The sequence below is a fragment of the Equus caballus genome, chromosome 1 (assembly GCF_041296265.1).
Source record: "Equus caballus isolate H_3958 breed thoroughbred chromosome 1, TB-T2T, whole genome shotgun sequence".
NCBI lineage: Eukaryota > Metazoa > Chordata > Mammalia > Perissodactyla > Equidae > Equus > Equus caballus.
In genome coordinates this window covers 156,949,919-156,973,335 of record NC_091684.1, presented here as the reverse complement: position 1 = coordinate 156,973,335, position 23,417 = coordinate 156,949,919, and the positions used below count along the sequence as shown (strand labels likewise).

At 43.3% G+C, this 23,417-nt stretch overlaps 1 protein-coding gene across 4 annotated transcripts in view; it reads left to right on the top strand.

The window, feature by feature from the left end:
* SQOR (sulfide quinone oxidoreductase) overlaps positions 1-23,417 on the top strand; it is a 44,721-nt gene that overhangs the window by 12,639 nt on the left and 8,665 nt on the right. For 3 of the 4 annotated variants that reach the window (XM_070237142.1, XM_023618171.2, XM_070237135.1), the window contains exons 2-6: positions 7,393-7,643; positions 10,114-10,284; positions 15,645-15,698; positions 18,953-19,147; positions 21,105-21,314. In XM_070237142.1, the coding sequence (XP_070093243.1) occupies positions 7,410-7,643; positions 10,114-10,284; positions 15,645-15,698; positions 18,953-19,147; positions 21,105-21,314 (864 nt within the window). In that variant the 5' untranslated portion in view covers positions 7,393-7,409. Of the gene's footprint in view, positions 1-7,392; positions 7,644-10,113; positions 10,285-15,644; positions 15,699-18,952; positions 19,148-21,104; positions 21,487-23,417 lie in introns of all 4 variants that reach the window. The other variant, XM_070237143.1, reaches the window with a different exon arrangement.

Here is a 23,417-nt window from a genome sequence, read left to right as displayed (position 1 = left end):
CAGGTGTGGGCCTTGTTAAGTGTAAAGCTCTCTGCACATGGGAGGGAAGTATTGAAATTGTGCTGCTGTTGCTTGTACTTCTATTATCTTGCTATTACTTGAAATAATTGTGCCCAGACCTTAACATTTCAGTGACTGAAGAGCAAAGCCAATGCCCACTCTGACACCCTGGTTTTTGATGTTTTCTTTTGCCGTTTCATTCATTCGTTTTAACTTTTTATTGGGGAAACGTTTCAGTATATACAAAAATATACTACCACAAGGAATGCCCATATAAATCCATCAGTTGGCTTCAAATTATTATCAACTCATGGCCAATCTTGTGTCATCTACATTTCCCACCTACTCCACTTCCTGTAAGATTTTCAATCAAATTCCAAATCATTTTGACTGTAAGAATCCCAGTATTTCTAAAAGATAAAGGCTCTTAAAAAATTATATCATTGGGGCTGCCTGGTGGTGTAGTGGTTAAGTTTGCTTGCTCTGCTTCAGTGGCCCAGAGTTCGAGGGTTCAGATCCTGGGCTTGGACCTGCACTGCTCATCAAGCCATGCTGTGGTGGTGACCCACATACAAAATAGAGGAAGATTGGCACAGATATTAGCTTAGGGCCAGTCTTCCTCACCAAAGGGGAAAAAATTGTATATCAATACTATTATTTTACCTTGCCTCTCCCTCAAAAAACCTAAAATATTTTCTTTTAATTTGCTTATAAACTAAAATTTAATACCATACTCTTCCACCCCACTCCATGTGGCATAAACTACTTTAAATTTGAATGTAGGGGTCAGTCCCATGGCCAAGTGATTAAGTTTATGTGCTCTGCTTTGGTGGCCCAGGGTTTTGCAGGTTCGGATCCTGGCACATACCTAGCACTGCTCTTCAAGCCATGCCAAGGCAGTGTCCCACATAGCAGAACTAGAAGGACCCATCACTAGAATATACAACTATGTACTGGGGGGCTTTGGGGAGAAGAAAAAAAAAGAAAGATTGGCAATAGATGTTAGCTGAGAGCCAATCTTAAAAAAAAAAAAAGGAATGTAAATAAAATTTAGCTGGTAGGCATTTTTCCTGAATTATTTCTTAGGTCTAACGCTGTGAGAACTCAATTGAGGAATCAGTTTGAATTAAATTCTGCTGCTTAAATTAGTGATGTGGGCTTAGGCAAGTTCTCTAACCTTATGTTAAACCTCAATTTTCCCATCTGTACAATGGGGATACTAACACCCCTTTTTACAAAGTTATTGTAAGGAGTCTCTGAGACAGCATAAGTAAAGTACAACTAGTCACACTCTGTAAATGTTAGCTATTATTATTATGACAGGTTCTCCCTACTTTTTCCTATCAAGTTCTGCCTTCTGGTAATTTGGCTGAGAGCTGTAACTGATGAAGCCTTACACCTGATTTAATTTAACAGGCCCAGAAAGGGGAGGAGCTAGTGGAGGGGCCTTCCAGCAGTCTCACTACCTGGGCACTAGGTGAAAGCCCAGCCTGTACTGTGTAGTCAAGACTCACTTGTGTCTCTGAGATTGGAGCCCACAGGGATCCAGACCATCAAGACAGAACAGCTCAGAGTAACCTTGGTCCAGGGAAACCGGAGGCAGAGAGGTTAGGTAGGAGGAAGGGAGTGGGTGGTGAGAGCTGGAGGCTCTTGGTTGTCTGTTTTCCTCTTTGATGTTGGAAGTGTTCTACGAAGGTAATATGTTAAAAGTTGGCTTTGTGGTTATTGAAACCGAAAGCAAAGAGGGCCCTGCCTGGTGTAGGCTTGAGAGAAAACAACTGCGAACCATACAAAGGCCCACTGTTTCCTCAAGAGCAAAATAGCTGAGAGGTTGACTACAGGTCTTGCTGGCCTGATGGATCTTTCATTAAAAATGCTCTGAATAATCCTTGCTTATGGGCCAGCTCTCTTTGAACTCTGCCAGGTGTCCTAGCTGACACCCAGTGAGTAGCATGTCACATTACCCAAGATTAAGGAGATTTTGACACAGGCGATCTGGACTGCCTGTCCAGGAAGAGCCTGCTGTGGGAAAGTATGGGGCCTCTAAGACTTGTCTGGACCAGGGCCTGGAGCCAGCAGCCAGTGATGTGAATAGGAGATGCCTGGGAGGCTGTCTTATCTTTCAGTCAGCATGGATTTTACTTCTCCAGTTAGATCACAGGGAGAGCAAAGCATTTGTTTTGATCCTTTGAAGGAGGCACTCAATTGATTTAGGATTAATTGAGGACTTTTCATCCAATTTAGGGGCATAGTATTATGTAATTATAAAATGTGTTGCATGGCCACTTGTTAAATGAAAGTTAAATTTGCCTTACTTATTGATTTTAAAAGTATGTGTGTTTCACCTTGTAAGAATGTGGAGAGAAAGTGGCTGCCTTCTTTGGTATTATTGATAGTTAATTCTTCTTTCTTAACCTATCAAGTACATATGTTTCAGGCTAGCTTCTAGGGAAACTACAAAGTCATATTAGATTTATACTCCTTAGTTATTTTGTTGGTTTTCTGTTCTAATCTGCTGACTGCAGGGTCAAGTTTGGCCTTTGTTTTCTTTTTTTTCGTCTTGTGGTTCAGATTGTGTGACCGTTGCTTCCTTCAATTTGTCTGTTTTTTCGGTTGTTGCTATAGACTTGATTTAGGTCAGTGTCAGAAATTCTGATTGGTTCCTTGAGTGATATTTTCTGATACTACTCGTGTCACCAAATGTATGATTTTTCCGACACAACCAGTTCTCCGACACCAACTGGATGACCAATAATTCAATTTAATACTGACGATAACCCCCAGCAGTAACTAGACCCCACAGATTAAGTGCTCAGACACACAAGAATGCCTCCACTTCAGATGCCAGCTGCAAATCGGGTCCCAGGTGACCCATATTTCTGTCTGGTTGACTGCAAATTTGGGGGTTCCTAGGATTCTCCCTCAGGTCTGATAATTTGCTAGAATGACTCACAGAACTCAGGAAAACACTTTGCTATAACAGTTTGTTATAAAGGATCAGGAACTGCCAAATGGAAGAGACACATAGAGCGGTGTATGAGGGGTGAGGTGGCACAGAGCTTTCATGCCCTTGGTGAGTATGCGGTGCCACCCTCCTAGCACTTCAGTGTGCTCACCAACTCGGAAGTTTTCAGAATCTTGCTGTTCAAGAGTTTTTATAGAATTCAATCTCCAGTAAGGCTGAAAGTTCCAACCCTCTAATCACATGTTTGGTCTTTCTGGTGACCAGTCTCCATCCTGAAGCTATCTAGGGTCCCACTCTGAGTCACTTCATTAACATAAACTCCAGTATGGTTGAATGGGGCTCAAAATTATTATATGTTATTGAATAACAAATAACTCCTATCATTTAGGAAATTCCAAAGGTATTAGAGAGAGCTTTGTGCTAGGAGCAGGGGACAAAGACCAAATTTCTCTCTCTATATATGTATTTTATTGTACTGCAGTTCCAAAGTGGGATATTACAAAATTATGATTATGCATTATTGCCCTGGGTTGTTTCTATCTTTGGCTTTGTATCATGCCCCACCTTCTCCACAAATAGCATTAGATTATGGTTCTGGTTTTTTCTGATCTGGATGTTTAGATGCTGTTACATTGTTAGAATGAGAGTGTCATTGAGATTTTCAGGTGTTTTGACACTTGGAACTTTTCTTCTAACAGTCTTTTGTGTTTTTGAAATTATTGTTTATAGTTCACAGCTGACGACTCCAAGGGCAAGACATTCTGCTTGATGACTGTTATTAATGAAGTTGATGAAACTGATTCAAAGGACTTTGTGTTTGTAAATATTGAATCCAGAAATAGGCCTGAAGCAAACAGAACTAACCTCCTTGGCTGAATGTGGGAAATATTTGCAAAAGTTCTTCCTCTTTCTTTTTATTTATTAACTATTTTTTATTTTTATTATTTATTTTTTTGAGGAAGATTAGCCCTGATAACACCTGTGCCCATCTTCCTCTATTTTATATATGGGACGCCTGCCACAGCATGGCTTGATGAGCAGTGGTTACGTCTGCGCATGGGATCCGAACCCGCAAACCACAGGCCACTGAAGTAGAGCATGTGAACGTAACTATTATGCCACAAGGCCAGCCCCAATGCTTCCTCTTTCAAGAGAGGGATCATGGGGTCTTAGGCTGAAAGGGAACTCGGGGGTGAAGTAGACTCGATGGAGTGGCAGGAAACCGGAAGCTTAGCCAGGCCTCCTTCTAGATCCTTGTTTTTTAACTCTTTCCATAGGCTTAAGATGTAGTGTCGGGACCATGAAAAAGTGGGCTCCCTTTTCTGGGAAGTGAGGAGTTTTGCTGTGATTCTGTCATTCTGTGGACGTTTAGAAAAGCAGGATGTGATGGCTTTCTATCCACCATAAAATATCTTCTTCCTTCCCTATCATCCTGCTTGGTGATTTCCTCTGCTCCTCAACCATAAAAAAAAAAACAAAAAAAATCAAACTGAGTGGTTTTCAAAATTTAAAATGTAGAATTCATTAAAGAAAACTTGAGAAAAGCACACACAAAGAAGAGGAAAAAAATCAATTATAGTTATAGCAAAACATTGCTAATATTTAAGTGTTAGTACCATGAAAAATGGTTTCCCTTTTCTGGGAAGTGTGGAGAAACAGAATATATATATATATATATAATTTTCCATTTAACATTAACATATTAGCATTGTTCTGTTGTTGATAAAGATCACAGAGATAGTAGAGTGTAGTGGTTTAACATAGAGCCTCTGGCACCAGAATGCCTGGGTTCAAATCAGTCTACAGCTTACAGGATGTATGACCTTGAGGGAGTCATTTGACTGCTCCTTGCCTTGGTTTTATTGTCTGTAAAATGGGAATGATAATGGCAGCCAACTTGCAAATTAAATACTATGTAAAAGACTTAATATATGTTAGTGATTATCATCAAAATAGATTTTATTATAATATTAATATATATGTATATAGTAGAAATTTAATAAAATACAGAAAAGCAGAAGAAATCAAGATCACCTCTTATTCTAAAACCCAGAGAAAACCACGTACCCAGTGTCAGCATTTTGCTATCTGTTTTTAAATGCATTTTCTCTGACATAGTTGAGTTCATATTGTATTTAGTGATCATAACACAAAAAATTTATAGGCTTTTTGTAAACATAATTTTAAAAGACTTATGTAGTCTTTTATATAGTTGTTCCGCCACATGCCCAGCTGGGTGAGCAGTGCACAATGGGTTGCCGAGAGACCAAAGAAAAGACCCAGAGACAGCAAATGAGACATATGGGTTTATTGGGAGTTACTTACAGGGAAGATCCAGTGGTGGCCAGCTGGACAGGAAATGTGCACCTGCTACTGCCCTCTGAGAGAAGCTGGCTTAAGTAGGCAGAGGAACAAAGGCCACCCGCTTGCCAAGGGAGACTGTCCCTGTCTCACCTGCATTCCAAGGACCAGAACCCCCCTGGAGGGCCTCCATGTTCCCTCAGACCATGAGGATCTTTGTGCTAACTAGCCCACAAGAAAGTGGCTGGGTTAACCAACCCCAGGACTATTATCCTGAGTGCTGGCACGTAGCCCAGACAAGGAGCCTCAAGGACACATGGTTTTAAAGGGGGGCATGCTGCCTAGTGCCCCTACAATAGTCTTTATATAATTTTGTGTAACCATATTTTACTTAACCTTTCCCCAAAGTTTCAACATTCAGACTGCTATCTCTGCCCCTCCCCCAATATTCAGTTGAAGTAATCATAAATTAAGCTTGGTTAAAACACTCTGGAACTTGAGCCTTCCTTGGCCAGTGTGGAGCCTACATTTTTCTGTAACCAGGCTGTAATCAGATCCAATCCTCAAACCAGATAGCTGAGGGCTGACTATATTATGACTGAATATATGAGAAATATCTTTGCAAAGGTTTGTCTTCTTGAGTCTTAAAAGACAAGAGTCCCAGAAGTGGAAATGCAGGGTCAAAGGATGAGAAATGTTCTTTTCTAGAAGATTCATATTGATTTTAAACTTGTGGCAACAATGTACAAGCTTGTCCTGCTTACTGGGGGCCCCCATGTTCCCTCCCCACAGATCTGAAATATTGAGGAGGTTGTCGCGGTGCCAAAACACTGGAATAGAGTTAATCCTGATTGAAATCAGCACTCTGGCTCCTCCTCCTCCTCCCAGTCATTTCTCCCTCCCCCAGGACCTTTCCTTCTTCCTTTCATAGCCTTTTTCCCCTCTCAGCTTCCTCTAATCCCCTCATGTAGGCTTCCTCTTCTCTAGTAGGGGGAAATGCATGTAATTAAATCATTCCTGTTAAGAAGTGAGTGACCTTAGCAGCAAGAAGTGTTATCCTTCAGCTGGGTACTTGCATTTTAATAAAGGGTTGCTGGAGCTTTGTTGAACCCAAAGGACTGAACTTGATGGTGGAATCTGGACGCTGTAATACCCAGAGAGGGAGATATTTTGCATCTGGGCCCTCCAAATTATGCAAGTAGATGGTATATCCAAGATATAAAGCCAGTTCTATGGATGGGGTGAGCCAAGGCCAGTTTCTGAGAAGCCTTTATTTCCTCATTGCCAAAGCACTGAGTGCTCAGAGCAGAAACCCGTTTTCCTAGAGGTAAAGTGTCTCTCTCAGAGGAACTATTAAGGGAAGATTGTTTACTGAATTGGATATAATAAAAGACTGGTTAGCAGCATGTGCATATTCTTTACATAAAATATAACTTAATGATACCAGGTAGGGCTCCTTTTATGGCTTTTTTATCATCTGGTTGAAATTGTCAAAGGTGTGGAGGGCCTTTGCTTGTATTTCTGTCACCAGTGATTTGATTAAATTGAGTGTCCCTGGGCAAGCAAAGCTAGGAGACTCTGGGCCCTGATTACCTTGGTCTGAACTCTGGGTTGCAGAATGTGGGTTTCTTGCTGGACTATTTCTGTTTCAGCAAAGTCTTAGGAGCCCTTGATGGCAAGAGATTGTACAGGTCTCTATCTGCAGACTCATACATCTTTGATGGATTGAAAAGCCAAAGATAGAGTGTGCCTGAGAGGAGAATGGGTGACAGCTGGATACAACCACATGATGCCCTAGAGTTTTTGGGTGGACAAGGATGGTATAGAGAAATAAATAGAAAGAACTTAAAAAGTAAGGCTTACTTCGTTCAAAGAAAGTCTTAGATGTCCTGAAAGGCGGAAAGGGAGAAATGGAGAAAGGGAGAGCTTAGCCGATTGTTAGTTATCAACTGAACACTCTCAGGACACTTTGGAACCACAGCCAGATGGGAAGGTGGTCTTGAAGTGAGATGGTGGGCACCAACTGGAGCTGGCCAGATGCCAGCCTCCCCTTCCTCCCAAAAAGAAAATGCTTTGGTCTCATAGTGATCCCTTCCTGACTCATAGCCTTATCTGTTCCTTTCTAGTCTGATCCAGCCTGAAGATGACCCCCCTGGTCTCTGTGGTGTCGGGCCCCCGTGCTCGGCTCTTTGCTTGCTTCCTCAGGCTGGGCACTCAGCAGGCCAGCTCACTTCAGCTGCACACAGGAGCCAGTCTGGCAGCCAAGAACTACTATGAGGTGCTGGTGCTGGGTGGCGGCAGTGGTGGGATCTCCATGGCTGCCCGCATGAAGAGGAGAGTGGGTGCAGACAACGTGGCCATCATTGAGCCCAGTGAGGTAAGTCTCCTCTTTTTGAGTGTATGAGTGTGTGCGCATGTGTGTGTCTGTGTTAGGGGTGTGCTGTCATGTTCCCAGGTTAGTGCTTCTCCTTCTGGGCACAAAAAACAGGCCCTCAAAGGGATTGGGGGAGGGTAGAGGGAGGGAGAGAGAGGACAGATCTCTTGGCTTTCTCTGTTCTTCTCTGGATTAGTTTCTTAGGGCTGCCATAACAAATTACCAGAAACTGGGTGGTTTAAGATAGATTTTCATTCTCTCACAGTTATGGAGGCGAGAAGTCCAAAACCAAGGAGTCAGCAGGGCCATGGTGGAGGGGAGGGGGAATCTGTCTCGCGCCTCTCTTCGAGCTTCTTGTGGTTGTGGGCAGTCCTTGAGGTTCCGTGGCTTGGAGTGGCATCACTCCAATGTCTGCCTCCATCTTGACATGCTGTTTTCTCTGTGTGTTTCTAGTATCTTCAGGTGACCTTCTTATAAGGACGCCAGTCATTGGGTGTAGGGCTCATCTGATCCTCATTTTGAGCAAGAGTATGAGTAAAATGAGCATGATCTCGTTTTAACTTGATTACGTCTGCAAGGACCCTACTTCCAAATAAAGTCACATTCACAGGTACTGGGGTTAGGACTTCAACATTTCTTTTTGGGGAGAGACAATTCAACTCACAAAATCCTCTACCTCCCACCTCATGTCCAGAGAAAAATCAGTGGCCATTGTACTTTCCTATGGCTGTCCCAGTCTGGAGAAAGGATGATGCATTGAGGAGGCCTCTGGAAAAGTGTCAGTGGGTTTGAGAAATTTAAGTACAGGGGATTATAAACAGATTATAAGGAAGAAAAAGGCAGCAGACACCTGGGGGGAAGTTGGGAAGTGTTGGTAAGGCACTATTTCATGAAAAACATTTTAGGATTATCCAAAAGCTTCAGAAAAATATTCAAGATCTTTGGTGGGTTGCCTAATGTTTCCCGAGGAACCAGATGTGCACCAGCTGGGAGTTGTATCCTTGGGAGGGAAAAGCAAAATGGACCTGGTGCCTGTTTGGTGGGGAGGAGAGGGCAAGAAAGGCACAATCCTTTTCCAGAAGTCTCCCCAGTACCAAATGAGGCTGCCCAGGGCTATGTTGCAATCTCTGATTGTTATGCTGTGATCTGAGAGGACAGTAGAGGGCTCTCTCTCTCACTTTCCTTTTTAAAGTGACTTTAATTCAGGGACATTTTAAATGACAATGGTCTGAGAGCTGTATCAGGAGGCCTGTGGTGTGTTGTAGCTAACCCATGGGGAGGTCTCCCAGAGGGGCTACTCTTTGTCATCAAACGAGAGCTCCTCTGAGGCACTGGATTTAACTCAGGAGGCCAGAATCCCATTTGTCCTGCCCCATGAGGAGATGCAGGACAGGAATCTTGAAGGAACTGCCAGTGGCTCAGGCATTTGGCATTTTCCCTCCTGCGTCTGGTTTAGCGATTGCTGGAGCTGATGCTTGTTCGTAGTCTGAAAAAATCCTCGCCTGTATTTTCATTCCTTTTTCTGTTCAAGATGGACTTGAAATCATTGAGCTCTCACAACTGGAGACCTCTGCCCCCTCTCCTCTTTGAGCACATCCATCACTGGCTCTAGGGACATTGCAAGGCCATTCCTCTGTTCTCTTCACCTCTCTGTGGGTATTGGCAATTCTGTCCAGCTGATTCGAGGCGTTTTGTCAATGTTGAGAGCTCTTGGTCCCGCAGTCTACTCCATGAGTCAACTGGAATTCTCAGAGGCCATTAAACCAATCTAGTTTTTGCTCTTGAGTCTAGAACTTTCACAACTAACTTAGATCAAGAGTGGCCCATCTGAAGCAAGAGAACTCCAGAAAATAGTGGAGGTTTGGACATTTGTTGCATTATGGGATAGGATCTGGTGCCCACTGGCTTTGGATGTAAAAGCTCCGAGAATGGAGAAGAGGGCCTGGTAGCATTGATAGGGAGTGCCTGCGGTCCGCCGTGGGCCTGGGAAACCCAGCTGGAAGTTAGTGAAGTCTCAAGGATCCCCAGAAGTGGCTGTAAATTTTTCAGACTTACCATAGTCCCACAAACTTCTGAGGAACCATATTTAGGCTGCTGGGCTTAATTTTTCTTTATATCTGTGGACATAAACGTATCCGTAATGTGTGTGTATATGTATAATATGTACACGTTAAACACTAAGTCAACTTTCAGCAATAAATAATACAATGGTTACTAAGGATAGTTTATGGCTTTTTTGGATGATCTCGGCAAAATTCTTGCGTCGGTGACTGCCCTTCAGAGCTTAACGCAATAGGAGACATCACTGGGCGGGGGATGGGAGGGAGTTGGGGAGGGCTAACCTGGAGACTTTGCTGTGCAATGCGCCAAGAGGTAGGAGGGAGTAATTGAGAGTCTAGCTCATGAAGCTTTAGCTATGACCCTTTTGATCAGCATCAAATTGAAATGAATCTCCAAATACTTTGATTCTCAGAGACATTTCTACCAGCCAATCTGGACGCTGGTGGGTGCTGGTGCCAAACAGTTGTCCTCATCCTTCCATCCCACCGTGAGTGTGATTCCATCCGGTGTAGAATGGATCAAAGCTAGAGTGGTTGAGCTGAACCCAGACAAGAACTGCATCCACACAGACAACGGCAAGGAGGTAACACCAGGTTCCTTTGGGTTCTGTTAATCTGAGGGCTTGTATTAAATGCACAGTGGTTATCAAACTGGACAGCTTCATGGTGGGAGGGTGGTATATATGTGTGTGTGTGCGTGTTGAATACCACATGGGACGGGAGGGTGTGTGGTGGATGGAGGATGGGATAGATGGAAGGACTGAGTGATGTTGAATTAATAAATGAATGACTAGGAAGTTGTGGTTGAACACCCACCATCTGCCCTATTGCTTGAGGTACAGTGTCTTGCACCTGAATGTTTATTAAACAAATACTACTGCTACATGTTCAAATAGCAGGCATCTCTTTCCTTTTTCCTTTGAAGCAGTCAAGCTTCTCTACCTGAAGGGGCTGTTGGAAAATATCCACCCCAGTCACACTAGGGGGCGCTCTGCCAGAGTTGTAAGGGAACCGAGTGACTCTCAGGTTTGTGCCAGGGCTGAGAATTGCTGCTGCCGGAGCTGGAGGCTCATAATTGCTCTGCACCCTCTAGAAGTCTCCTCCCACAATCACCACTCAGGGATCAAAGTTTTTCAGCAACTGCTGCCTCTTGTGTTTGACTGAGGGGATGAGAGCAGGATGGTGAGACAGGCTTAGAAGCCATCTGCCACGTCCTGCCTCCTCAGCGGCTGCTGAGCCCAGGACAGTGGCCCGCAGCGCAGCCATCATGCAACACCCGGCCTGTTCCAGGCTCTCGTGGTTCTTGGGCCTCCAGGGTGTTATTAACCTTAATACCCTTCCTCCTCTCTCTCCAAATTGGGCACTCTGGCATCTTCACAGAATTTTAGAATCTGAGAGTTGGTGGAAATCTGAAAGGTTTTCAAGGCCAGCTCCTTCCTCAAGGCAGGGACTCATTGGCTGTGGGCATTCTCAACCTTTCCTTGGGTCACGGCTCTTTCTGAGCACCCGATAAAAACCGCTCTAGAAAAATGCATACATGTACCACATTTTGCATCTAATTTCAAGGAGTTCAGTGACTGTTTGTAGTCTGTCCCTGAACCCTGATCAAGATTACCTTCCTTCCTTCCTCTTTTCTATAAATATTTATTAAGCATCAACTGTAAGCTAGGTACAGTTTTAGGGATATATGAGTGAGCAAAAACAGACAAAAATCCTTACCACGCTGGGTTTTATGTTCTAGTGGGAGGAGGACATACAATAAACAATAGACATCGTAAGTAAATTATATAGTGTGTTAGAAGGTGATATATATTAAAGAGAAAAAAATAGAGCTAAGTAATTAGGATTGGGGCACATGGGCGTCGAGAGTGGAGTTTAAGATGGATTGGTATTCAGTTTAAGATGGATTGGTATTCACACATCCCCAGCCCAGGAGGTCTCAGACAACATGATTCCTCTGGACTTTTTTTAGACAGACAGGTTATATGGCAGTTCCGCCTCTGCCGAGTCAGAACCCACCTTCCTGTAGTCTCTTTCTTGTTCTCTCTTGGGCCCCAGGGCGTTAGTGGCCCTAATACCTTTCTTATTCCTTGTCCTTCCTCTGGTGTAGGAGAGAACGTCTTCTCTCTTTTCCGTGGAGAAACCCTTCAGCTATTTGAAGATGGCTCTTATCGTCTGTGTAAATCTATTCTTCAGGTAGATTGTCCCCCTGTCCCCACTTTCCTCAACTCTTCCTCATATTTCATGGTCTCCAGTCCCGTCACTGCCCTGCTCTAGATGTCATCTGGCTTGTTAGTGCCCCCATGAAAGAGGCCCTGGAAGAGTAGGCAACTCTACAGAACAGCCCAGAAGAGAGTGGGACCGTTCTCTCCCACCGTGGGATATAGTGAAGTTAGCATGTACCACAGTGCTGATTCGTGCTGGGCTTGAGGTCAGTTCAAACCTCGGGGGCCTTTTTTTCACATGATCCACTGTCAAGTCAGACTTCTTTCATCCTAAAATACATACATACATACATACATATTTAGTTATTTTAATTAAATAAAAAATTTTATATATTATTTCCCTCCTGTTGGTGAGCTTCCTTATTTTCCCCAGCGTCCCCAGGAGAGCAGACTGAATTAAACACAAGATTGTTCTCAATTCACAAGACTGAGCTTCGTGGCTCATTTCCCTTGCTGGTGTGCTGCCGGCTCAGGGGACCAGGAGCCTTGTGCCTTATGACACCCATCCCCCCTTTGGTACTGCAGGGCCTGCCTCCTTGATTAGACCCCTTTGCATGGCAGGAATAGCTCAGACCCTCTGTGGTTGAGTTCCTGCTCGTCTTAAGGAGCATAAACTTGTCTTATCTCTCAAGGTGAGAGGCACTGGTGGGTGTTCTCACTTCTGAGCCCTGTTTAGACAGCTAGGGCTTAGACCCTTGGGAAAGGTGTAGTGTCTTGTTTTAGGCTTGGGGAAGAAGTCGGTGTGAGCTGGTGGGACTCTATTCCAAGATTTTTTAAGTGAAATTATTCCACAGACAGATATCAGAAGTCTGCGTATAACATCTCGTGGGAGATATCATCTTGTTGGTTTTAGTTCCTCCTCCCAACTTGCCTGGATCTTTTGGATTCACAATTCTGTCATCCAGTTAGCTTTTTTCCCCTATCCATTATTCAGGATGGTTTCATTTAAGTTCTAGGTTTTAATTCTGTAACACATCCCTAGAGAGCTTTTCCTAGCTTACATAAATCAACATTCTTTAGCAAATATTTTTAAATTGACCAAATCATTCCATTCTTAGTTTACACTTTTCTATCCTATTCACAAGGTGAAAGACTGAGTTGAAGGTACTGCTGAATCCAGACTTTAGTATGTTTATGCCTCTTCCCTGACCCAGAGATATGTCTAGAATGTGTCCCATAGGCTCTGTGGAGACTGGTCCTTGCTCCTTCTCCAGACCTGATCTGGATCTGCTCTCTCCGTTGTTCCTGCTCCAGCACACTTTCCTCTTATTTCCTCCAATGCCTCGGGCTCCTTCTTCCCCAGGACATTTTTACGTGCTGTGCTCACCTCTTCCCCTAGCTAACCCCTACTCATCTTTAGCTTAGATGTGACTCCTTCAGGCAAGCCTCCCCTGTCCTCCTAGACTAGGTCAGGTTCCCCCTAGACATGCTATCACAGCATTCTGTGATTTAGTAACTATTTGTGTGGTTATCTGGTAACGCCCATCTCGCCCACTAGACTGAGTTCCTGAAGGGGTAGGAATTGTGTCTTCCTTTGATGTTGTATGTCCATTACCTAGCACAATATCTGTCACATAGAAGTGCTCAGTAAATATTTGTGAGCAAATTGTGTCTCAGTTTCTTTATCTGGAATATGGGATTAGTAATAATACCTACCTCCTTAGGTTGTTGTGAGAATTAAATGAATTAAAACATGTAAAGCACTTAGAGCAGTGCCTTGCACAAGGTGAAAGCTCCAGAAATGTTGCTGTTATTACCTTTAAAAGAATATATGAAAAAAGGGAGAGGACCCACTGTGAGCCAGCATAGTTCTTGACTGCTGACTGACTGAAAGCAGGTTTGCAGTCTGTGAACACATATTGGTGTTCTTCTTTTTCTAAATTACTCAGAGACATCTATTTAGCAGATGAGACTAGAATTTTGCAATAGAGGAACATCCCATTTACTAAGTTGTTAGTGTCAGAATTTACCTCCCCCACGCCCTGTATAAAATGGGAATACTTGCCCATATTTAGCCTTCTGGCTAGGTCTGGACTGTTCTCTGTTTTGCTCAAATTGCTCAAGAGGCTTGTCTACAAGCTTTTGCAATTCCTTAGAGTTTAGATCATCTGGCCTGGAAACTGGAGCTCGTTCAAGAAGCTTGAGGCTTTCTTTTTGTTCTTTGCTACCTTAGGGTTTATTCTCCCTTCATGATTTTTTTCATAATCTTAAACTTGTCTGTTACTAGTCCTTAAAAATAATCAATATTGTGCTCTAATAAAACATTCAAGGCACGAACAAACCAAAGGTGTTTTTCACTGACAGTGTTCATATGTTTTGCCTGTGGATCATCACCCCCAGACCCCATGCCACCTCTGACCTCACATACCTTGAAGACCCAGCACAGTTCAGTCAGCCATTTAATGGGCCCAATACAATTTCCTGCAGAATAAGGAATTTCAGGGCACCAGCTCTCTATGGATAGGCAAATCACACAGAGGAAGATGTGTATGTTACCTATCCACTTTGATAAATGGTGTATTTCACAAACAACTGAAAGCATACATCCATCCATCCATCCATCCAACAAACATTACTGAGTTCCTCCCTTTAATTTAGTGACTGCGTTAGATTCTAGGGATATGAGGAATAAGACCTAACCTCCATCCTCTGGAGTGTTCAACGTAGTACGGAAGACATTACTCCTATAGACAAGTGCTATAGAGCATCAAGTACACTGTGCTGAGGGAGCTCCTGGGAAGGCCCAGCAGGGAGGGGGATAGAGTCATAGGACGGCCTCACTGAGGAGGTGACTTTGGAGCTGGTCTCCTGGATCCCAGGACAGGACCTGTCCAATAGCTTGCTCCCCTTAGCCCCCCAGCCTGAGCCAAGCACTTTTGGGTCTTGGAGTCCTCACTCTTCAACTGTGATCTGCTCAGCCTGCTGCTCCATTTAGTACAAGATTGTGGCAGTCACCACCTGTTGCTTCTTTCTGGGCTCCTGACCTTCACCACAATCATTCTCCACCTCCAGTTTTCTAGGCAAGTCCTTCTCATTCACATCCTTCTTGCTTACGCTTTCTGACCTCAACTTGTCTTCCTTCTGATCCTAAACCCACATTTCCATCATGATAAATACGGGTGCTTTTGCCCTCAGCATGAATAATCACAATACCCATATTTAAAGAGGGAAATTTTAAGTTCCAAACAGATCATTAAATAAGGTCAGGTACATTATGTCACATCCTTTTCAATAACCCTCAAAGGAGCAGTTTCTCAGTTATGATATTGATCCAGTCCGTATGACAGGTCAGATTTGCTTGGGATTCACACATGGCCCCATACATTTTAAAGAAAGTTGATTGTCTTTTAAGGTTAGGAAGTCATTCTCCCACGCCTCAACATGAAAAAGTGTTAACACAAGCACCACACAAATAATTGCGCTTTCTTTGCTATCGCTCTCCAATGTGTAAAAGCACAGGAGGCTCAAGCTCTCAGGGGCCACGCACGTTATACAATATTTGGAAAGCAGTGCGATGTGAGGCAACAGAGAATGGTGGGCAGGATGGCAAACTAGAGCGTGCATTCCTCCCTCCCGCCCTGCCCTCCACCCACAGCCCCAAGCCCTTCACATTCAGAAATGGAAACATGGTGGTGGCCGCACGTGTCTGGGGCCTGAGTCAACCCTTGGGTGGCCACTTTTGGGATCTTGGTCTAAAATCACATTGTTTTGTGTTGCAGATCTCCTACAAATATCTTATCATTGCTCTCGGAATCCAGCTGGACTATGAGAAGGTACCGTTTTAAACTACTTCTCTATTACGCTGGCCTACTTAGGCCAAGATCAAACACTGCATTAAGCTGCTTTATATTCATTTTGACAAGAAAAGAGTCCTAAGAAACCCTCTTCTAGTTTTATTTCTCAGCAGTCTTTTTATGGTTTAAAAAAAAATCTTCTCTAATATTCTGTCAATGATAATATGTTTTAGCTCTAAGCTTTGGTCAGAGTTCAGCATGTCCATGCCCTCATAGAGATTCTTGCAAAACAGCAGCCTTTTCCACACTTACAAGAAAACTACTTTTCTATGTAGGGCTGAGTTGGCTGTATTACAGATGAGATTCTCCTTTGAAAGTAAGATTTCAATTGTGAAAGCTTAAGCAGACTTTGAGGGTAGAACACCAGCCGTTCGTTCATCAGGGACTGGGAGGACGTCTGGGTTTTGTTGTGTAGAAGCTGGGTTTTTTGGTACAAAGTGACTGATGCAATGCTCGATGCCATATAAAGCTACCTTAGAAGTTCCTTAGATCTCCCTTTTCACTGAGCTAGGAAGTTGGATGCTATCAGACAATTGTGAGATTCAAATTTATTTTTCTAAAATATCACAGAGTAAGTCAGTAATTACAATTTCCAGAAGCTTGTTGGGCACTGTGGATAACATAAACAGTTGGAGCACGTAAAGTGTAGTGGTACCCAGGTCACAAACTGCAGGACTGTGGTCCAGGCAAGGGCCCCAGGGGAGCTGGCTCAGTAAGGGTCCTTGAAGTGTATTTCTGTCTAAAAAACTCTAATCATGCCATGTCCAGGGTGAGGGTGGTAAAAATGTCCTGGTATGTGTTCTGTGAATGTTCGAAGAAGCCATTCATTGGTGTGAACGTTGTGATGAGGTTGAGTCTTGGTGCCATGGGTCATGAGTCTCACAGAAGGACCAACGGTGGAGTAGGCAATATAGAGAAAGGTGCCAGTTACAACTTCTGGGAGATCCATGCCTCTAAGAAAAGCCCCACCAGGGTTGCCTCAGCAAAGACAGCGCATCTCCATGGTACTGTCTCCCCGCAGCCCCAGTACCATGTGAGGAGGCCTGTTGGAAGAGACCAGTGCTGAGAATTATTTGCAACCTCTTGCAGCAAACCAAGAAACAACAATATTTAAAAGTAGCTATTATTATGGAGTCTCTACTGCGTGCCAGAGACCATGCTAGGAATCTAACATTGATTCCTCACAACTGCTTGTGAGGTAGATGTTCTTATTTCCACTCCACAGATGAGGAAACTGAGGCTAAGAGGATGTAGGTAATGTTACCAGGGCTACTGTATTACTTGGTGCTCTTTGACTGCAGATCCTAAAGTACTACTCAGGCTAGTGTACAAAAAGGGGGATTTATTTGATGGGGATACCAAGGTGTCTGGATCTCCAGGGTAGAAGGGCTGGATTTCCGATCTGAGTTCTCTTGGACCCCAGGCAGCCTCTCTGCCCACCTGTCTCTGTCTGTCTGTTCCACTGGCTCCATGGAGTCTCTGCAGCATGATGACCTTCTCGCTGCCTGCTCAGCAAAGGGGGAGGCAGATCTCATCTCTTTCTCTGACCCTCACTGCCTCCTTCTGCTTCAGAGTTCCCCAGGAGGCCACTTGCATTGGATGAGGGCCCATAAACTGCCCTTTATGACCAGCTGTCCCTAAAATGACTTGGTTACTACTTTATGGCACCTTTTCCCTTAGCAATGACTTCTTCAAACTAGAGAAAAACAATGAAGGCCATAAGAGATCAGCTGTTTATTTATCTCTTGAATAGTGAGTTGAATAGTGAGGAGATATGGAGGTCCTGTGGGAAGAGCCCTAGGTGGGGATCGGGGCATCTGGCATCTAGTTCTATAAGATTCTAGGTGGGTCTCTCAAACTTGCTTTATTTCAGTTTCCTCATCTATGTCTATGGGCTGATAATATTTCCCTACCCCATTCATAGGAGCATAGTGAATATCCAAGTTATCATAGGTGTGAAACTGCAGAAACATTAAAAGGCAAGGTGATTTTATAATAATAAATAATTGTTGTTGAGGTTGCTAATATAATTACTTGAACTTAGTGGGAGATATGATCAGTAATCAGGGGGATAGTTGCTCTTAACGTTGAATGTTATAGACACGATCACAGGACTCTGTTTCCTTGGGACCTGAGGGATAGGTGTCCATGACTCCAGAGATGGTCAGTCTGAAGTCTGGAGAACAGCCTGGGAGGTTCTGAAGGACCAGCCTGTCTTGATGACTGAGTTTTGATGGTTCCCTGCTCTTGCTGGAAGAACTGGTGCTCAAGTCTCTTAACTCAATCTCTGCCATCTTCACTGCACTCTGTGAACCTTCTAACATTTAAGACAAGTGTCCAGTTAATCTTCCTGGCAGGAGTGCACTAACACTCATGGAGCTCTTACCATGTGCATGTCATTTTTCTAAGCACTTTACATGCATGGTCTCATTTATTCCTGGCAACAGCCCTATGCAGCAGTTACTTCTATCCCCATTTCACAGATGATGAACAAAAGCTTCTCATGTGTGTCAGAATCACATGGAGCGCCTCTTAAAACATTTCTGGGCTTGCCTCCACCTTTCTGATTCAGTAGGTCTGTGATGGGGCCTGATAATTTGCATTTCTAACAAGTTCCCAGGTGGTACTGGTCTGGGGACCACATTGTGACCCACTGGTTTAGAGATATAAGGTAATTTGCATTAGGTATTAGCGTTAGGTCACAATGCTCATAAGTGGAAAATCCAGAACTCAAGCAAGGTCTGGGGGTTCACAAGTCCGTATTTTTAATTACCTGCCTTTACCAAGAGTTTGATCTTGTCCAACCTAATAAAGGGGAATTTAAGTTTGCAATTACAGACAACGTGGCTCTCGGTTCTGCTTATCATGCTTCTTCTTCCCAGTAAGGCAGCTGGTTCTCCAAAAAGGAGGTGTGGCTGGCTTCTTGTCCTCACTCTCGTGGTGGAAAGAGATATGTTCAATCATGGTCTTAAGGCCAGGGAGGCAGAGGGGTTCCCCTGGGCCAAGCCCTTTCTGCAGCTTGACAGGTGACTCCAGGCACCACAGCTCTGGTCTTAGCAGATTTCCCACCCCCCTGCCTGCTCCATTGTGTGTGAGTACTGGGGGCTAATAACTGTACTGAGACATGGTACAATACTTGAGAGCTTGTAGAAATGGCCGAGAACAAGGCCTATAAACAAGAACTCCATTTGCACTTTTGTTAAAAAATAATTTCTTCGTGTGCTTTGTTGCAGATTAAAGGCCTACCTGAAGGTTTTGACCATCCCAAAATAGGGTCCAATTATTCAGTTAGGACAGTAGAGAAGACATGGAAAGCCCTGCAGGACTTCGAGGAGGGCAATGCCATCTTCACCTTCCCAAATACTCCGGTCAAGTGTGCTGGAGCCCCACAGAAGATCATGTATTTATCGGAAGCCTATTTCAGGAAGGTATGCTTCCTTCCCAGGGACAGAGGCAAGGAGGCAGACGGTGCTAATTCAATGACTGCCAAAATTCCATTTTTATTTGTGTCAAATTACCTTTTCTAAACTTTTATTATATATGTACAAAATTATATAACTGGAAGTTTTATAAAATGGAAAATGGAAGAAATCACTCATAATCCAATTGCTTTAATATAGCTGCTGTCATCAATTTGACATGTCCTTCCATTATTTCCCTATACCTGTTTTTTTTTTTTAACATGGTTACAATCATACTATGTATACAAATTTAGGTGTACTGCATGTTATTAAATAGTCTTTGTAACATACTTTTTATTGTGTATATAGAAGTCTACTGGAGCAATATGTTAAAGATTGTTTAAATATTTCCATGTAGTTAGACAATTAGTTGCATATTGTTTAGTTTTATACATAATGACCTCAACTGCTCCACCTTAAGTTCAAGGTTATGAATATTTTCTGGCTCTTGATATATATTTTTGGAAATATAATAGGCAAAATGCCAATTCTAAAGGCAATAGAAAGTTCATGTAGAACTTCAAACCTTAGTGGATGGGGCCGCCTTGTGGCCTAGTGGTTAAGTTTGGTGCTTTCCACTTTGGTGGCCCAGGTTTGGTTCTCGGTTGCAAACATACACTACTCATGGGTGGCCATGCTGTGGTGGTGACCCACGTATGAAATAGAGGAAGATTGGCACAGGTGTTAGCTCAGGGCAAATCTTCCTCAAGCAAATAAGAGGAAGATTGGCAGTGGATCTTAGCTCAGGGCCAATCTTTCTTGTCAAAAAAAAAAAAAAAAAAAAGAAACAAAACTTAGTCAAAAGAGATATTTGGTTGGGCTGCTTTCTCAGCATTCTTCAAACACCCTGTGTCAGAGCCAGTGTCTGCAGCTCCAGTACACCTGGTGTGAAGCTGTGGGGAATCTGCTCTCGCCCTCCTGCCTTTGTGTGAGATCTCACATTTGGTTTACCAAAGTGTGATTTGACTCGAGATGGTGGCAGGATTCAAAGCAGCCTGTGGTTCTGTAAAGGCACAGGTGGGGAGAAGGGGAGGGAAGATGGGACTGAAGAGGTGGCACAGGTGGGGAGAAGGGGAGGGAAGATGGGACTGAAGAGGTGTTGCATGTGCGCCTGGAACCAGCACTGGGAAGCCCTCACCTGAGTTCTGTAAACCTGCACCAACCCTGTGGGGTGCAGAATGAAGGAACAGTTCCAGTCATCGTTTCTGTTTCTAAGAGAGGCCATTCTGGCTCATGAAAACTCTGGGTTGGCACAACCTGGAGTTTTTTTGAGGTTCTTACCCACCTAACTTCTTTCAAATAGTGTGATCCAGGTGAGCAAATCCTGAAAGGAGCTGAACAGAGGAGAAGAGGAAGAGACTAGCTCTTTCTTCCCTCCCACAATACTCTGTTCATAACTCTTTTCTCCCAAGTCTTGGATGGCCCGAGAGGAAGTTTCTCTTCCAGCTGCCATAAGATCTTAGGCCTTCAGGAGAATACTAGCCTCTCTGAAACATGTGAACAGTCCTGTAGCGTACGAGCCAAGGGGATGGAACTTTGTGTTGTTCACTGTTGCCTCCTCAGCACCTAGAACAGGACCTGGCCAACCCTGGGACCTCATTGAATATTTACTGAGTGAATGAACAAATGAGTATATGAATAAACAATTCAGCTCCATCTTTCCCTGGACTTGACCTTCATCTCTGGCCCTTAACTGAACAGTGTCCACCTCAACCCCTGGTTCCAGTGTACACTTAGTTGCTGTGTCGCTGACAGAAAATAAGGAGGAGGCAGTGGATTGGTCCACACCTCACCCTGCCAGTAAATAGTGACAGAGAAAGCCAATAAGTTCTCTTCTGAGGGTTTCACTTTTTGTCTAGGTTAAAAAAAGGTTGCTGGAGCAATGCTTTGGTGTTGGTTGTTTCTATTCTTTCCTTTTTCCCAGACAGGGAAGCGATCCAAGGCCAATATCATTTTCAACACTTCTCTGGGAACAATTTTTGGGGTTAAGAAGTATGCAGATGCCCTGAAGGAGATCATCCAGGAGAGGAACCTCGCCGTTAACTACAAGCAAAACCTCATTGAAGTCCGAGCCGATAAACAAGAGGCTGTTTTTGAGAATCTGGACAAACCTGGAGAGACCCAAGTGATTTCAGTGAGTGGCGAGGTTAAGAGGTCAGCTGAACAATGCCATCGACGCAGGCGACACCATGACTCCCACCTTCCTGTCTGCCATCATCATGTGCTGCAGGAGGCTGGTTACAATGAGCATCTTAGGGCAGTGATGGGGGGGAAGGTGGACCAAAATGGGTGGAGAAGAGAGAGAGGTAAGAGGCTGTGTCCATGGGAGGTGAGGAGGGTTTATCTAGGGGTATTTAGGGAATTTTTATCCTATTTTGTGTCTCTACTTTTCTTGGCATTGAGTCACTTGAAGCAGCCAAAAAATATTTCACAACTTCATGATTACCCAGAGTTCAGGAAGCGCTTCCTTAAATGCAGGATTTGGTGACTGTCTCACCTTATGTGAGAAATAGCCCTGCTGTGGGTAGTTCAAGAATGACAGGGGTGTCTTCTGCCTGTGGAAGAGGCTGTCTTTAAACATCTTTCACCTGAGCCTAAAAGGAAGCACTTAAAATCCTTGAAGATCTGGTGGAGATACACCCTACGTGGAAAGAGCTAGCCTTTGTGTATGGGCTTGGCCTCTATGTCTGTTTCTTCTGGGAAGTGGGAATAGTACTTTTGTAGAGGTGTATGAGGATTAAGAACAAGCTGTAAAGGCATCTGGAGATGCACGCATGGAAGAGTCATTTGTTTATATCATTCTGGAAAGATGTTAGCAATGAGAAAACTGCACAGTCACATTTTATTCATTTAGCATTTTTTAGAAGGATGAAGGATTCCATAAAAAGAAATTTTGAGGTGAGCCAAAGATTAATCTTCCAAATATTAAAACTTCACATTTTAAGCTTTTTAGTGCAAGCTCTTTCTAAAATGTATTACATACATCGTTCCTTTCTTAAATGGTGTGTATTAATTATCATTTAAAATGTCTCTGATGACTCAAAGTCATAATTTTTTAAAACTTTTATTTGGAAGTAATCTCAAACTTAGAGAAAGTTGCAAAAATAAAAATAGTGCAAAGAAAACTGTATGTAACCTTTGCTTAGATTCACTTATTACAGAGTTTTATCCCATTTGCTTTATCATTTGATCTCTTTCTCTTTCTCTTTGTGTATATAATATAATATAATATAATATAATATAATTTAATATAATTTTGCCAAAGCTTTACAGATAAGTTATGTCCATCATACATCATGGTCTTTTATCCTGAAAAACTTCAATAAATTTCCTAAGAGTTATGGATATTCTCTTACATAACCACAGCATAGGTAATTCAGTAAATTTAGCATGGATACAATATTTTAATCTACCATTTGTACTCCAGTTTTGTTGGTTGACTCAATAGCATTTATAGCACAGTCATGTGCCACATAATGATGTTTTAGTTAGTGACAGACTGTATATACGACGGTGGTCCCTAAGATTAGCACCTTATAGCCTAGGTGTGTAGCAGGCTGTACCATCTAGATTTGTGTGAGTACACTCTGTGGTGTTTGCACAGTGACAGAATCGCCTAACGATGCGTTTCTCAGAATGTATCCCTGGCGGTAAGTGACGCACGACTGTATTTCCCCCTCCAGGACAAGACCCAGTCTACATACAGTCGGGTGTTGGATTTAATTGATGTCTCTCTGTAGCCTCCTTTAATCTGGAACATTCCCACAGCCTTTCTTTGTCTTCTATGACGCTGACATTTTGGAATAATACAGCCCCCGTCCCACCGCTTTTATCTTTTCATTGAATGTTCCTCATTTTGGGTTCGTCTATGTTTTCTTATGGCTAGTTTCAGGCTATGCTTTTTAGACTGAAATACTGCATAAGTGACGTTGTGTCTTTCTTGGGTACCACATTTGAAAGCACACTATGTTCATCTGCCCCTCATTGATTATGTTCATTTTGATCACCTGTCAAGATATGGTCTAGTTTCTCCACTGTATAATTATTATTCTTTTTCTCCCTTGTTACTAATAAGAAGTCTGTGGGGAGACACTGTTGACCATGCAAACACCCTACTCCCTACTCATTAAAGTTTCCCACTAGATTTAGCATCCACTGATGATTTTTGCCTAAACCAGTCTTTACTGTGGTGGTTGCAAAATGAAGATTTTCCAATCCGGCATTCCCTCCACCTTTA